We start from the raw sequence: 14,866 nt of genomic DNA, 5'->3' as shown, positions 1-14,866 counted from the left end.
TTGAGGAAGCGTATACAGTTGGCAACTATTTTTCAAGACTCACCATCCAACAAACTATTTTTTCTGATTTTAAGTCTTTCATTTCACCTTTTTGACATTCAGTTGAAATTTTGAAACTAACATAACATTAAAAATATAAATGAAAGTAGCATTGAATATAGACTGATATTCAACTTCAGAGGTTGAAATAAATACAAGTGTATATTAGGGTAAAAGTATGATGAAAATGTGTAAATCAAAACTGCCAAGATGATTGACTTTTCTTTTTAAAATATCCCATCTGTTGTTGAATCTCCATAGGACAAAGGTAGCAAAAGAGGAAGTTAACAAAAATGGAAACAAGAAGACCTGTTTCAGTGACTGGATATATTGATTTAATTGGCTAAGAAGTCCAGATGCTAATACTCTTAATAATCAGCCATTCCTTTTGTGTTTTGGTAACATATACCCTCATACACTGTATATCAAATGGAATTTTTTGATTCACATCTGATATTTCAAAGTTTCCATTTTTGAATTCCCCTAGTCTGACATAAGTATCACATTGTCTACTGTGTTTTAAAAGTATAACATTTTCTCCAACATCTAGGGCTCCATGATGTAAAATGTCATTTTGCCGATCTTCCGTTCCAGTACTGATTTTAATTTTTTTAATTACAATTGGATTTTCAAATACAATCACAAAGCTATCTCCTGTTGAAGGTGACTTTCCCCAAAAGTATTCATCAACACTACTATACGCCTTGCTTGCTTCATAATTTTCAAAAACATTCATGTTGGTGTATAGACTTGCAGGAGGGTTATCAGGAATGTCAGGTGACTCCTCTTCAAAATCATCATCCTTCAACTTATTCTCAGTCCCTTTATATGATGAGTAATAACCCATGTGCTGAAAGAGAGATGGTTTAAAACGGATCACATTTTTCTGAGCCAAGAGACCCCGAAAATGAGTCAATAACCAATCACAAGGCATTTCTTGATAAAACATTAATAAAAAATGTGCCAAACGTGGGAGGTCATGTGAGTGATAAAGTTTTCCAATGTAGCCAAGTTTAGAAAACTCAAGAGTTACCCAGTAAGTTCCTTCTAGGGATGTAATGACTTTCTTGATGGCAGTTAAGAAATTTTTTGAACATCGAACATCATCTTCAAGCATTACATAGTAGTCTGAAGTATTGGCACAAAAATTAAGCAGAAAAGCATAATCTACATTTTGCTTGGAACGAAATTTGACTCTATCTTCTGGATCATTATAATTTCTTTTAAGGCCATCCAGGATTGGGTAATATTCCTCTGGTGCATGTATAACAATTAATCTTCCTGCAATAATATGGTGGGCAAATTTCTGTGTAATATCCTGGACCACGACCTCACGCCAGGATGAATTAAAGTCTGCAAGATGAACCACCACTGAGATTTCCTTCAGCTCTTCATAGCTGGATTGCTCAAAAATTGACTTAATTGTCTCAAGTAAATAGTTTCCTTTTTTTCGTTTCACTGAAGAAAGTCCAATTGTAAGAAACCCTGAGCAAAAGAATTCAGAAGGAAGACAAATTAAATGTGAAATAGGTTTTTAATAACATAGAAAAAAGAAGTTATTTCCCTGCTTAAGCCTGGTACTATATTAAGTAAAACTAGTGAATGATTATGTACAGAATATTTTATGATTAAAATATTATGCTAAACACATAAAGGCTAGAATAGTTTATACATAATTGATATTTTCTATGGAAAAAATTACATCTTAAGAGCAATGATGTATGAGTTCCATTGCTGTAAACATTTGTTTATGAAATGAAAAATATGGTTTGAAGTGTTCTGCAGCTTAATATTCGCATATATACCCATTAGAGAAGATAGATAGATATTTAGATAGTATCCATGCTATTTAAAGAAAAGAAAAACTGCAAAAGGAGAAGGAAAATTCACAGTTGAGGATGACAAACTAGTCTCAAATGATGAAAAAAAATTAACAGTAACTCATTCTTTTAATAATCTTTAAATTTTTCATAGGACACGTCATATTTTCATTTGTGTCTGATCACTGTAATTATCTTGTGTCAGAAGAATTCATAATTGGACTTTAAAACTTTATTTTGAAATTCATCTAGTATGTTAATTAGAATGCAAACAATATGATAAGCTATTTTTCAAAAACTGCATTATTTCTCAAATGTATGGTACATTATTCCAAGACATAAACATTAGTTTTATTTATTTTGAAACACATTTATATTAATTTTGTCTGGGGAAATTTTTATTTAGATACTAAAAATCAAAAACTAAAAATTAGATATTTTTAAGGAATAAAATAAAACCCAGTGAAGTAGCAGTTTGCCTTCGAGAAGTGTTACATGTCTTTGCATAGAAATATTTTCAGTCTTTAAAGTTTTTATTCTCACCATGAGTGAGAACTGAAGAAAATTTCATAACCACCATTTGGAAAATAGGAAAATGGTTATATTCATCAAGATCACTGTTTTAGTGTAGACACTGATTATACGATTTGCATAATACTGAAAAAGTCCCTTCCAAGAAAAGTCTTTCTTACTTGTCTATCAGAGAAGTAGAGATTTACACATTTTGTTTAACTATCTGGGCTTACAACCCTGACTTCTATTGAAAACCTAATATTAAGTTATCTGGTACCATTAAACTCTAGCCTCCAGCCCTCATTGCTGCTTAATAACGACTATACTTATAGAATAGTTTCCACATAAAAAAACAGAAGTCTATACATTTTTACCTATGTATAATATTCATAACAGTCTTTTGGGATAGCTTTGCACTTATCACCCTTCCTACTTTATAAATGAAGAAGCTAAACCACAAATAAGATGAGGTAACTTGTGCAAAGTGCAACACCTAGTAAGTAGCGTGATACCAAGATTCAAACTGCCCTGCTCTTAGCTTCTATTTTCTATTGCCTCTTTAGTAAAAGCAGTTGTCATATGTGCCGATATACATTAGTAAACTTAGCATGGAAAGGGGAATTTTATTATTATTATTATTATTATATTAGTTTCAGGTATAGAAAACAATGTAATAGTTAGACATTTACACCCCTCACAAAGTGATAAGCACTCTCCCCCAATCTACTACCCCTCTGACATGGAATATAGCTGTTACAATTTCATTGACTCTATTCCCTGTGCTGTACTCCACATCCCATGACTATATATATATGTTAAATTATAGTTGACATTCATTAATGTTTGAGCAAAGTTGGTGTAACAGATGTAGATAAAAAATAGTGTCAGTCTTGTGCAAATAGAAGGAAGCTGAAGAGCAGTAGACATTAATGAAAAAACATCTAAAGAAACCTTATTTAAGTTACAGTTTCTTCAACCTTGTGATCACAAACTAGCTTGCATAAACACTTCTTAACAGGGAACTTAATTTTTGTGTTCTCCACACAATATATTAAAAAGTTTATGATATCAGTGTATTTCATTAATTCTAAAATTCATATTTTTCATACAGAAATATTTAAAAATCAGGTTATATATTATAGTTGATGGCATCTTACAATTAAAACTGATAAATACTTATATTTATACAATAATTAGATCATGATACTTTCTGTAATCTATCGTGTCTTAAAATTCATGAAATGTAGCATGGTGGGTTGAATAATTTCCTCCAAAAATTCATGTCCACCTGAAACCTCAGAATGTGCTTATTTGGAAGCAGAATCCTTGCAGATGTGTTTAGTTAAGGATCTTGAGGTGAAGTTAAACTGGATTTGGAGTGGTCCCTAAACTCAATGACTAATGTCCTTATAAGAAGAGGAGAGGACACAGGGAGACACAGGGAAGGAGGCCGTGGGAAGGCAGGCAGGGCTTGTGATTAAGCTCCCACAAACCACAGAACACCAAGGGTGACCGAAAGCCGGAAGAGGCAAGGAAGGATTCTCCGCTAGACTCCTCTAGAGTGTGGCACTGCCATCACATCGATTTCAGACTCCTGGCCTCCAGAAATGTGAGAGGATAAATTTCTGTTGTTTTAAACCACCTAGTTTGTGATTAGTTTGTTATAGAATCTTAGGAAACTAATACAATAGCTTTCACTACTTCAACACTGGTGGCACGTCACAGCAACCAAACCATTAAAGTTTTAAAGTGTATCAATATGGGGATAGTTATTTTTAAAAGCTAACTTTTAAAATTTTAAAGAAATTGGTTTTTCTTACAGCAAACTGTTAATGCTAAGTGAAATAAGTCAGACAGAAGAAGTTGAGAAACATATGACTTCATTCATAATTGGCATATAAAACTGAAACCAACAAGCAAACAAGACAAGCAAAGAAACAAACAAAAAAATCATACACATGGCCAACAGCTTAATGTTTACTTTAGGGTAGAAATGGGCAAAGGGAGTCAAATAAATGGTGATGGAAGGAGAACTGACTCTAGGTGGTGAACACACAATGTGATATATAGATGATGTATTACAGAATTGTACATTTGAAACCTATATAATTTTACTAAGCAAGGTCGCTTCAATAAACTTAATAAAATAAAAATAAAATAAAATGAAGACAGTCAAAAAGTTTATATTACAATTGAGCATTTATTTTTTTGTTCTTAATAGATTTGGATCAGTGAGTAATTGTAATTTATGAAGAAACATTAAAGTATCTCCCCCTAAAATATGTTATATGAATAAACCCTATAAACTTTTATTGCTATATGAATGAAGCCAGTAATCATTATTTTGAAAGAAGATATTTTATGTATTTTTAATTTAAAAGTGTAAAGATACTTACGCTTCCTTTGTAAAGGTGTAGAAGCTAAGTAGCGGTAGGTGACATTGATGGCTCCTGAGAAATTAGATAAATCTTTGAAAGTGTGCACATAGCGTTCAGAATTCAGTTGATGTGTGGATGTTTCCCTTATAAGCTGTTTGTCTCCTTCCTGAATGCCAAGAAAAAAGCAGAGAAAATAAATGAATAATATATCATAATAGATTAAATAGTTTCTCCTGTTACAATGAATATACATGCCTGAAATATAATGAGTATCATATACATCTGATTACTGGCACCACAAGCTATAGATTACTCTCTCTCCTGGGTCCCTACCTAGAATCTCTTCTACAGGCTCTGTCTATGATATTCTACTCTTTATATTATACTTAGATTTGTTTTCTACAGCACACATTAATAAAGGCATTCTCTTGATTAAAAAAATATATATACATGAAAACCCCCACGGCCTTTATGTGAAAAGTCAAATCCTTTATAATAATTCAAGGATCTTAAAATTTGACATTAATCTGTTCTACTTTCATGGAAAGTAACTGCCACTTAATTCCTCACATTTGAGTTGTATTAAGCAATTTAATCTGATTCAAACACTGTCAAACAAAAGACCACACATTATTTCTGATTGGGAAACTTTAGGAATGCTGAGGAAGATGCAGCACTGGCCATAATAGTTGGATTTGGGATAATTTATTAACCAAGAAGTTTTAGTCAGTCACTTATATGGCCACTGTAATTGAATACTGTTGAGAATGGACAGCCATAGTCCCTGTGACAGGGCAGTGCTTTCCTCAAATGTCTGTGAGATACCTCAATTAGAATACATTTGTATCAAGTCAAGGAAATGTCTTCAGACCCTGCACTAGTCTTTCCCATCATATGTTTGCTGTTGTGCACTCGCATGAGTGTGTGTGTGTGTGTGTGTGTGTGTGTGTGTGTGGTATTCTGTTGGAGGTGAGTTCTGGTCTTTTTATGAGTATATTTAAGGTCCCTTTTATCTATTTGGCAATGGACTTACATCATTCAATCTGCAAGAACGTTTATATCCAAGTAAACATATTCATATTCAGCTAAAATATATCCGTTAACCATTAATTGCTTCCCTTTTTCTCCCTTCTTTAATATAAGTTCAATTGTAGATTTTGATTGATTATTTAATCACCATTGAATCAAGCCTTTATTGATTATTTATTAGCAAAATGGTGACTTGTTTGGCTTTTGTATATGGTTTACTACTATTGGTAGAATATATTTGGGGGTCAGCCTATTAGAAAACAATGTTTCTTTTATGGCAAGGTATCTACTGTACTATATGGTGTTATGTAGCTCTAATTTGATTATTTAATATAGAATGGAAGGTCAGTCATGTGCAAGCCATTAAGACTAGAGAAAGTGAATGCATTAAATCATTTTGATCCTCATATTATTTGGCTGTGATCAATAAAATTTTAATTAAACCCCTGTTGGATCTTGAGATATCAAGCAAAATAAGTCAGACAGAAAAAGTCGAGAACCACATAACTTCACTCATATGTGGGATACAAAACAAAGCAAAAAACAAACAAGACAAGCCAGCAAAACCTCATAGACACAGACAACAGTTTAGTGGTTACCAGAGGGTAAGGCGGGAGCAGAAGAAGAAGAGGGTAAAGGGGGTCAAATATATGGTGACAGAAGGTGATTTAACCTTGGGTGGTGAGCACACAATGTAAATATTCAGACGATGATTATAGAATTGTACACTTGAAACCTATGCAATATTATTAACCAATATCATGCCAATAAGTTTAATAAAAAATTAACATAAAAGATTAGAAAAGATTCAAATACAAAATTTACCTCAACTGGAACATTCACTACTTTGTATCAAATTCAAATGTCAAGAGAAAAGGTCGATAACTCTAGCCAAACTAGAATTTAAATTTTAAGATTAAAATTTAATTTTAAGAATTAAAATTTAAGATTAAAATTTAAATAGTAGACCATGACTGGTAAGAACTTTCAATCTGGTCCTTGCTAAATCAAGATTCATTCTGATTATTATTTCTATATATTCAGCTCTGTTTATGAATCTATATTTGGCCTTTAACACTGTATTTCTATATTTTATATCATCTTGATAATTTGAAGAAAGAAAAATACTTTAATTTAGCCCTTTACAAGATTTACAATATTTTTGTCATCCGTAAGTTATAGATTTTCAAAATACATGAAATTAAACCTTGGATGCTAGATTTCTTATAAATATACTGGTGAACTATGCATTAAATCTGATTATGGGGGCTGGCCGAGTGGCTCAGTTGGTTAAGAGCTCGCTCAAGAGTTTGAGCTCTGAGCAACAGCGGTTCGAGTCCAGCCCGAGCTGAGCAGCCGCTGAGCTGCCAACAGGTGGCAGGATGGCTCAGCTAAAAAAAAAAATCTGATTATGTAAAATCCTTTAAATATAAATATTTTCATCTTTGTCTTTATGAAAACCTACAAAACAGTTTAAAATGAATGAACTAATTTAGGATTGCCAATATGTAAGTGGTACTCAGTTTAGCATCAACTACTTTATTAGTATGTAATGGTGTTCAGAATCAACAGGGTCTAGAAGATATAGCTATAAACATTACAGTGGTCACCATACTGAATTCCTTTTACCATTCTGTTCTTAGGTGATGTCACATTCTAAAGGAAGTGCAGGATATTGAATATCTCTTTAGAATTCTATCTTGAACATGTAAAACTCCAGATTTTTTTCCTGTGATAAAATAGAATACATGCATCCTCATTGAAGGACATAGCAGAATATAAAATAAAATGGAACATATATGAAATCACTTCATTAAATTCTCAAGAATAAGCTTCTTTATACTTTTCAGCATAAATAAATAACGCAACTTTCTCCTGAGTCACCCATGTCGGCTGCTTCCCAGAGGCATATGCCTGAGTGGCCAGAGCCTCCCCGGATACCTTCCTTCTGTAGCTACTATGCTATAGTGTGCTTCACAGAATTAAGACAAAGCTTTATGACACTCATTTTCTGGAGGGGAGTGCATTTCAATGGACTAGCTACAGACTAAATATACACTCTAGTGGCTACTTTGAAATGCTCATAGTCCAGAGGCTAAGTAGATTGGGCACACAGCCTCTCGTCTACTTAATTTGCCTTGAAATACTGTTTGTCTCTTATACTGATCTTGACTTCCTTTCTCATTAAAGAGTCACATATGTCCCTAATATGTAAGCAATGCATTAAAATATTTTACTCCCAGGATCTCAGGCCACCAATGGATTTTCTAACAAAAAGAACAAGATAGAACGTGCTAGGTGACTCAAAAGAACTTACTACTTATAATTGTTTATCTGATTTCTCTGAATTATAACTGTCATTTCCTCTGAAATAAGGAAGGCAGAAAAAGAAAGACCTACTAATGTCTAAGCTTAGAAAATCATACACATTATGGCATTATGGAGTTCAGAAAAAAAATCAAGTCAGACGATTTTATGAAAAATAAAATAAACACAGATAAAAAGGTCAAAGGAAGCATTGTTAAAAAGAAACTGCATTAAATCTTAGTAGGGGATCAGTTTCCAAGGATATTTAACATTTTTAGAACAATTTTGACGTAAGTTTACATTAATGATTTAAACAATGTTTCAAATGTTTTATACATATTAAGCAGTGCGATAAAATTTAGCTCAAAAACAAATTAGATAAGAAAATCATCTAGTAAATAGTTAAAAATGTAACTAATAAAATACTTTCATTAATTTTCAATGAAGGGGGCTTCCTGTACTTAATAATTATAACTTATTTTTCCTAACAATACGGTTAAAAATAATTTCAGTATTTAAAGTTAAGAAACAATCTCTACAGTCCTCCTCCTTTAATTTGCAAATTTGTCTAGATACATTCTTAATATAGCAGAGGAAATTTCATTGAGAAAGTAATCTTTAGTAAGAGCTAATTCATTAAATCATATCATTTACATTAGATAGCTAGAACCGATGCATAGATAGGAATGCGTAAAAATTCACAAAACAGGGCAATAGTATTTGATCTTCTTATGGGTATACAGCCAATTATTTCTTACACATTTTCTGGTGAATTTTAAGAGGCTTTATTCCAAAAAGATATAATGATGCTTGTTGCATACAGTGGTCTTTTGTCTGTTTAAAAGAAACATTGAAAGTGCGCTTGAAAGTGTCTCCTAAATTCAGCAAGTCATTGACTACAACAAGCATCCTGCCAATACCATGTGTTTGATTTACAAGATGTGATTTCCTTCTGCCAGTAGAGATGCAAGACATAGATTTTTATTCCAAAATTAAATCATTAATCAAGAGCTCCTCTAGTTAATTGATGATCGTTAAGTCTATCAAGAAAATTGCTGGATCACATGGGCCTTGCTCTATTGTCCTTAAATCTCATAAACCTAATCATCAGGTTTTAAAAAAATCCAAAAAGCACATTATTAGTAAGTTTCTCCAGTGCTGCATTTACCTAAAATCATGCCTAGTCAAATTCTATTAATCTATGGAGATTTCAGCCTTTGTGAATTGACTGTGGATGGTAGAATGAAGGGTCCACAAGGTCAGGACCTCTACTGAAAGGTAAGAAGCCTACACAGAGTTGAGATATAGGAATCTGGCAGAATTTCACTATTACAGAGCAATGCTAAAGACAGCAAAGTGCTTCACAGAAGGCCTTCTAAGGATCTGTACCCACTTCAGATCATATGGTCGGCTCATAGGATATAGAATAGTATCTGGAAAATGGCAGGTAGTTAATAAATTCATGTTTAATTAATAAAATAAAACATTTTGGGGGGACATGCTCTTTGTAGTTATTGTCAGATTCTCTCTTGCTAAGATGTTAATTCAAACTTTCAGTGTGCTCTCATGATGGACACTACTTTTCAGTCCTATGTACATCAAAGGTTTTGATTTTCTGAAATATGTGAATAGGGATAATATCATAAAGATTAGGATTTTCCCAGATAGCTTAAGCTCAGCTCAGATAAAGTGAATAAGCAATAATATCCATGTTATTCTCATCACACTTCAAATGGTGTGATAATTACAACAACAATAACTACAGAAACAAATTGAGTTCTCACAATAAGCCAGAAAATGTCCTTTTGAATATTTCCATAATTCACTTAAAATTCATTCATATGTTACCTACTAATTCTATTTTTTTAACTATTAAATAGTTTTCATATCAATATCTTTAGGTTTTGAGGTTGTATATTACTTTTCAGTGAATATAGTTATATAACATGTGGACTTTCAGCTATTCAAAGCCCAAATGAGGTGTCACGCATTGCAATAAAATATTATTTCTTAGCACAATAACACAATTAGTATCATTAATTAGACAGAGAGATTTTGGAAACTTTGATAATATAGAAAGCAGAGAAAGTAAGCCATAATGCCATTAAGCAAATTTTGTTTATTCTACATATTTAAAATTAAATCTTAAATATTGAAATGGTTTTCACAATATTAATTCAGCATAGTGATGATAGCTAACTTATTTCTAATTAGTTGTACATATATAAATATATCTATATATGTATCTATATATAGATATAGATAGATATCTATACCTGTATAGATACAGATATAGATATGTATATATTTATAAATATATAGAGCTTAAAAAAACATTGCAACATAATTGTAAAGTTGGTAATATAAAATTAATTCAAAAAGTAAGTATATATATATACACTTACATATATACTTACATATGTATTATATATATAATATATACATATACATATATATATATATATATATATATATATATATATATATATATATATAGTAATTTTGCTCAAACTACATCTATTCCAACAGCCTGGGATTGAAGTTACAAATGAACTAAGTTTAGTTTGATTTAGGCAAGTGAACAAAAATAATCAACCTCCAAAACTTACCAGAACATAGCTATCTTCAATGTACAAGTTCATAAATAGAAGGAAAATGACAAGGACTCCCAAGAATGACACTGCAGAACGTTTTCGCAGGCATCTCATTTTATCCAGTATTTCAAAAATATGTTTCACTTGATGAAATTTAAACATTCTCTCCTGTGGAAAAGAGGCACAGAATTACTAACAATTAATTTGGGCATAAATATTTCTTTAATATATATATCAAGAGCCAGGCCTTTATAAAATCTCAACCATTAAGTGTCTGAGCAAAAATTGTTTCCAATTTTACACATAAGGTTGGAACAGGCTATTAATACATCAGCTAGTTCAATGAAGAGATTTATATTGATGTGGGATAAATGAAACTGAAAAGGAAATATCTGTCAGTTATTTATGAACAAATGAACATTGGTAACAATAATGTAAGAAAAAATATGCTTTTACTAAGAAACCAAACAACAATAAAAGAAAAAAAGACATGTCAACTTTCATTACTGAGGTATAACATTAAGGTGATATCTACCATCCATGTTATAATGAAAGAAACCAGAGAAACATGCATCCAATATTCATTCCAGATGAACTGAAAATAACTACTGGGAGGGAATGAAAGAAAGAGATGTAACAAGGGGAGTTAAAGTTTTGGGGATAAGTCCAAACATATATTTGAGAATTTCTGAGTTACAATTGCTCTATTTTTCCAATAATTCTTATTAAGTCAGAGTAGATCCTGAGATGCCATATCCACATTGCCTTGCTTGATGTACTAACTAGAAGTTTGGCTGTTTGGAATAATTCACCAACTGTAAAAAGGCAAAATTAGAGTCAGCAAGATTAAAGGACACATTTTTTCCCATTCATTCTTCTCTACATTTTGTGACATCCATCAATCACAGATCCACTAAGATTAGTGTTTTTTTATAAGTACAAACTTATCTGGAATGATCAAAAGACCAGCAGAATCCTATTTTGTCTAAAATCAAGAGTAGTCTGGACATTGTGCCATTTTGAGTTGTGTACTGGGTCTCCCTAGGTTCATCTTCAGGATGAAGGATTACATGCATAAAGAACTTCACAAAGTGAATAAGGCCTGTACTCCAAACCTTTTGAACAGTATCTAGGACATAGTCAGAGAACAATGTCTCTTCAATAAATTAACGCAAGGAAGAATTTATGGTTCCTTGTAAATTATAGGAAAGAATATTAGGAATTGGGACAAAGGCTTAACAAAGGTAGAGCATGGAGGGATTTTAAAAAGGAAATATTTTAAGAATTATTGTCCATTTATTTTGATCATATATTCCTCCAGGGTTATTTTTATTTTTCTTGTTGATTTGTAGGCATTTTACATATATGTATATAAATGCACACATTTAAACTAATTTTTTTTTGTATGTTGAAAATATCTAAATATCTTCTCCAAGTATTTCTTGTATTTTCTTCTTTTTGGTATAACTCTTGCAATATAATGTTTTCAGTTCAAAATTATTTTATAGGTGTGAGATTTTTTTGTATAATATTTTTAAAATCCTCCCTTTTTTTGATGTTATCTGGAAAATATTTTCTTCCGGGCTTGTTTGGTTTCCATGGATAGATTTTTAATTACCTAAAATTTATTATTTTGCCTTTTATGAAGTAGTGGAATAATTTCATCTTATGTTTTTTACCCCCAATAAATTTAATAAAGATTAATTTTAAAAAAATGCAGAAGACCCTAGAGAATCATGGTGACCACCTAAATTATAACATTCAATGCTACATAATTCTCCAAAATCCATTCAAAACAACCCAAGCACAATAATCTTCCTTAGTGTAAACCCTCAGTATAACCAGGAGAAAGATAGTATACTGCACATGCTTCAGTTTACACATAAGTGAAAACAGTAATACTCAGGGCAAAGTAGAATTGGCTAAGAAGCTGACCAGAGCAAACAAAAGATCGGAAGACAGATCAAAATATGTGTCATTTATTAAACAAACTACATCACAGTAAAAGAAAACTTAAGGATGCAAATAATCCAACCAAAGTTATCTCCTACCTGAAACATAGAATCACCTCAATCCAAGAAAACCCAAATAAATATTCAGAAAAAAAAAATGGACTGACTGTCAACCAAAGTTACTGAGAAGAAATTCAAAATAGTTGATTTCAGGTAGCGGGAATGAATTCTGAGATAAGTTATTTTTTTGTTGTGTCACAAATCAAGGAAACTCTCAAAGACTAGTGGGGGCATATTTAAAGGACACAGAAAACAGATTAAAAAGGATTCCATTGAGAAATTTTGGGGAAAACAATTAATGATAAAAAAATGACTATGATTCATAGTAAAATATTAAATTAATAGAAACTTATGATTATATGACAATAATAAAAAGAACAGAAAGAAAAGGCAGGACACCTAACTGCCACAACTGGATGTGATCACTCAGTCACCTTCTGACCCTAAAAACTGGTAATTAAAAGGAAAGTATTTAAGTTTTTCCCCTGCATTTCCAGGAGGAACTGTGTATCATCCATATTTGATGATGGGCATTTTCAGGTACTTAACAACAGCACAGGGTGATGATCCCTGAGACAAAAGAAGTAAGCTTCATGATTTTCCAGGTTTGTGGCCAGGAGGCAGTTTGCAGTTTTCAACATGCAAGGCAGGACACTGATGAAAGAATGAAAAAAACATAAACAAATAGAAAGATATCCTGTGTTTATGGATTGGAAGAATAAATATTGTTACAATATCCACCTTACTCAAAGCTATGCATAGATTGAGTGCAATTTCTATCAAAATTCTAATGGTATTTTTCACAGAAATAGAAAAAAAATGTCCTAAAATTTTTATGGAACTACAAAAGATCCTGAAAACGAAAGCAATCTTACAAAAGATGAACAAAACTAGCAGTATCACACTTTCTGATTTCAAACCATAATACAAGGCAATAGTAGTCAAAATAACATGGTACTAATATACAAACAGACACCTAGACCAATGAAACAGAATGAAGAGGTTGGGAATAAACTCATGTATATTCTGAAGAAAGGATGGTCTCTTCAGTAAATGAAGCTGGGAAAACTGGATATTCACATGCAAAATAATAAGATTGAACTCCTATCTTACACCATCCACAAAAATTAACCAAGAAATGGATTAACGACTTTAATGTAAGACCTAAAATCATGAATTTCCTAGGTGAAAACATAGGAGAAAAGTTCCCTGACATTGGTCTTGGCAACCGTATTTTTAGATATGACAACAATACACACACACACACACACACACACACACACACACACACACACACACACACACACGGGAAAAAAGCAAAAAATAAACTACTGGACTATATCCAACTATAAACTTCTGCACAACAGAGTAAACAATCAGCAAAATGAAAAGACAATCCATGGAATGGGACAAAATATTTGCAAACCATATATATGATAAGAGGTTAACATCCACAATATATTAGAAACTTATAATACTCAAGAGCAAAAGCAACAAGTAACCTGAATAAAAAATGGGCAAAGAATATGAAGACATTTTTTCAATGGGTGAATGAAAAGATGTTCAACATCACTAACTCTCAGAAAAATGCAAATAAAAATCTCAATGAGATATCACCTCACACCTGTTAGAAGTGCTATTATAAAGAAGTTAGAGATATGTGCTGGCAAGGATATAGAGAAAAGGGGACCCATGTGCACTGTTGATGGGGTGTTAACTGGTACAGCATAGAGGCTCCTCAAAAAAATAAAACTACCATATAATCCAGCAGTTCCACTTCTGAGTGCACATCTGCAGGAAACAAAATCACTATCTCAAAGAGATATCTGCACCTCCATGTTCATTTTAGCATTATACACAATAGTCAAGATGTGCAAACAACCTAAGTATCCATCAGTAGACCAATGGATAAAGAAATATTATATTTTCTTTATCCTTTTATCTACACACACACACACACACAGAGGAATATTATTTAGCCATAAACAAGATGGAAATTTTGCCATTTGAGGAAACATGAATGGACCTTGAGGGCATTACACTATGTGAGATAAGTCAGGCAGAGAAAGATAATTACTATATCATCTCACTTATATGTAGAATATAAAATAGCCAAATTCATAGGAAAAGGGAGTTGAATAGTGGTTGTCAGGGACTGGAAGTGAGGGAAATAA

General features: G+C 32.1%; 1 protein-coding gene across 5 annotated transcripts in view; it reads right to left on the bottom strand.

The window, feature by feature from the left end:
• Positions 1 to 351: 351 nt before the first annotated feature.
• Positions 352 to 14,866, bottom strand: part of MGAT4C (MGAT4 family member C) — a 728,413-nt gene continuing 713,898 nt past the window's right edge. For all 5 annotated transcript variants that reach the window (XM_019652294.1, XM_019652291.1, XM_019652292.1 and 2 more), the window contains 3 exons: positions 10,696 to 10,848; positions 4,769 to 4,916; positions 352 to 1,524 (listed from right to left, as the gene is read on the bottom strand). In XM_019652294.1, the coding sequence (XP_019507839.1) occupies positions 383 to 1,524; positions 4,769 to 4,916; positions 10,696 to 10,842 (1,437 nt within the window). In that variant the 5' untranslated portion in view covers positions 10,843 to 10,848 and the 3' untranslated portion in view covers positions 352 to 382. The remainder of the gene's footprint in view (positions 1,525 to 4,768; positions 4,917 to 10,695; positions 10,849 to 14,866) is intronic.

This window comes from Hipposideros armiger, unplaced genomic scaffold (assembly GCF_001890085.2).
Source record: "Hipposideros armiger isolate ML-2016 unplaced genomic scaffold, ASM189008v1 scaffold_177, whole genome shotgun sequence".
Lineage (NCBI taxonomy): Eukaryota > Metazoa > Chordata > Mammalia > Chiroptera > Hipposideridae > Hipposideros > Hipposideros armiger.
Note: the sequence above shows the minus strand (reverse complement) of the source record. Positions and strands in the feature narration are given on the sequence as shown.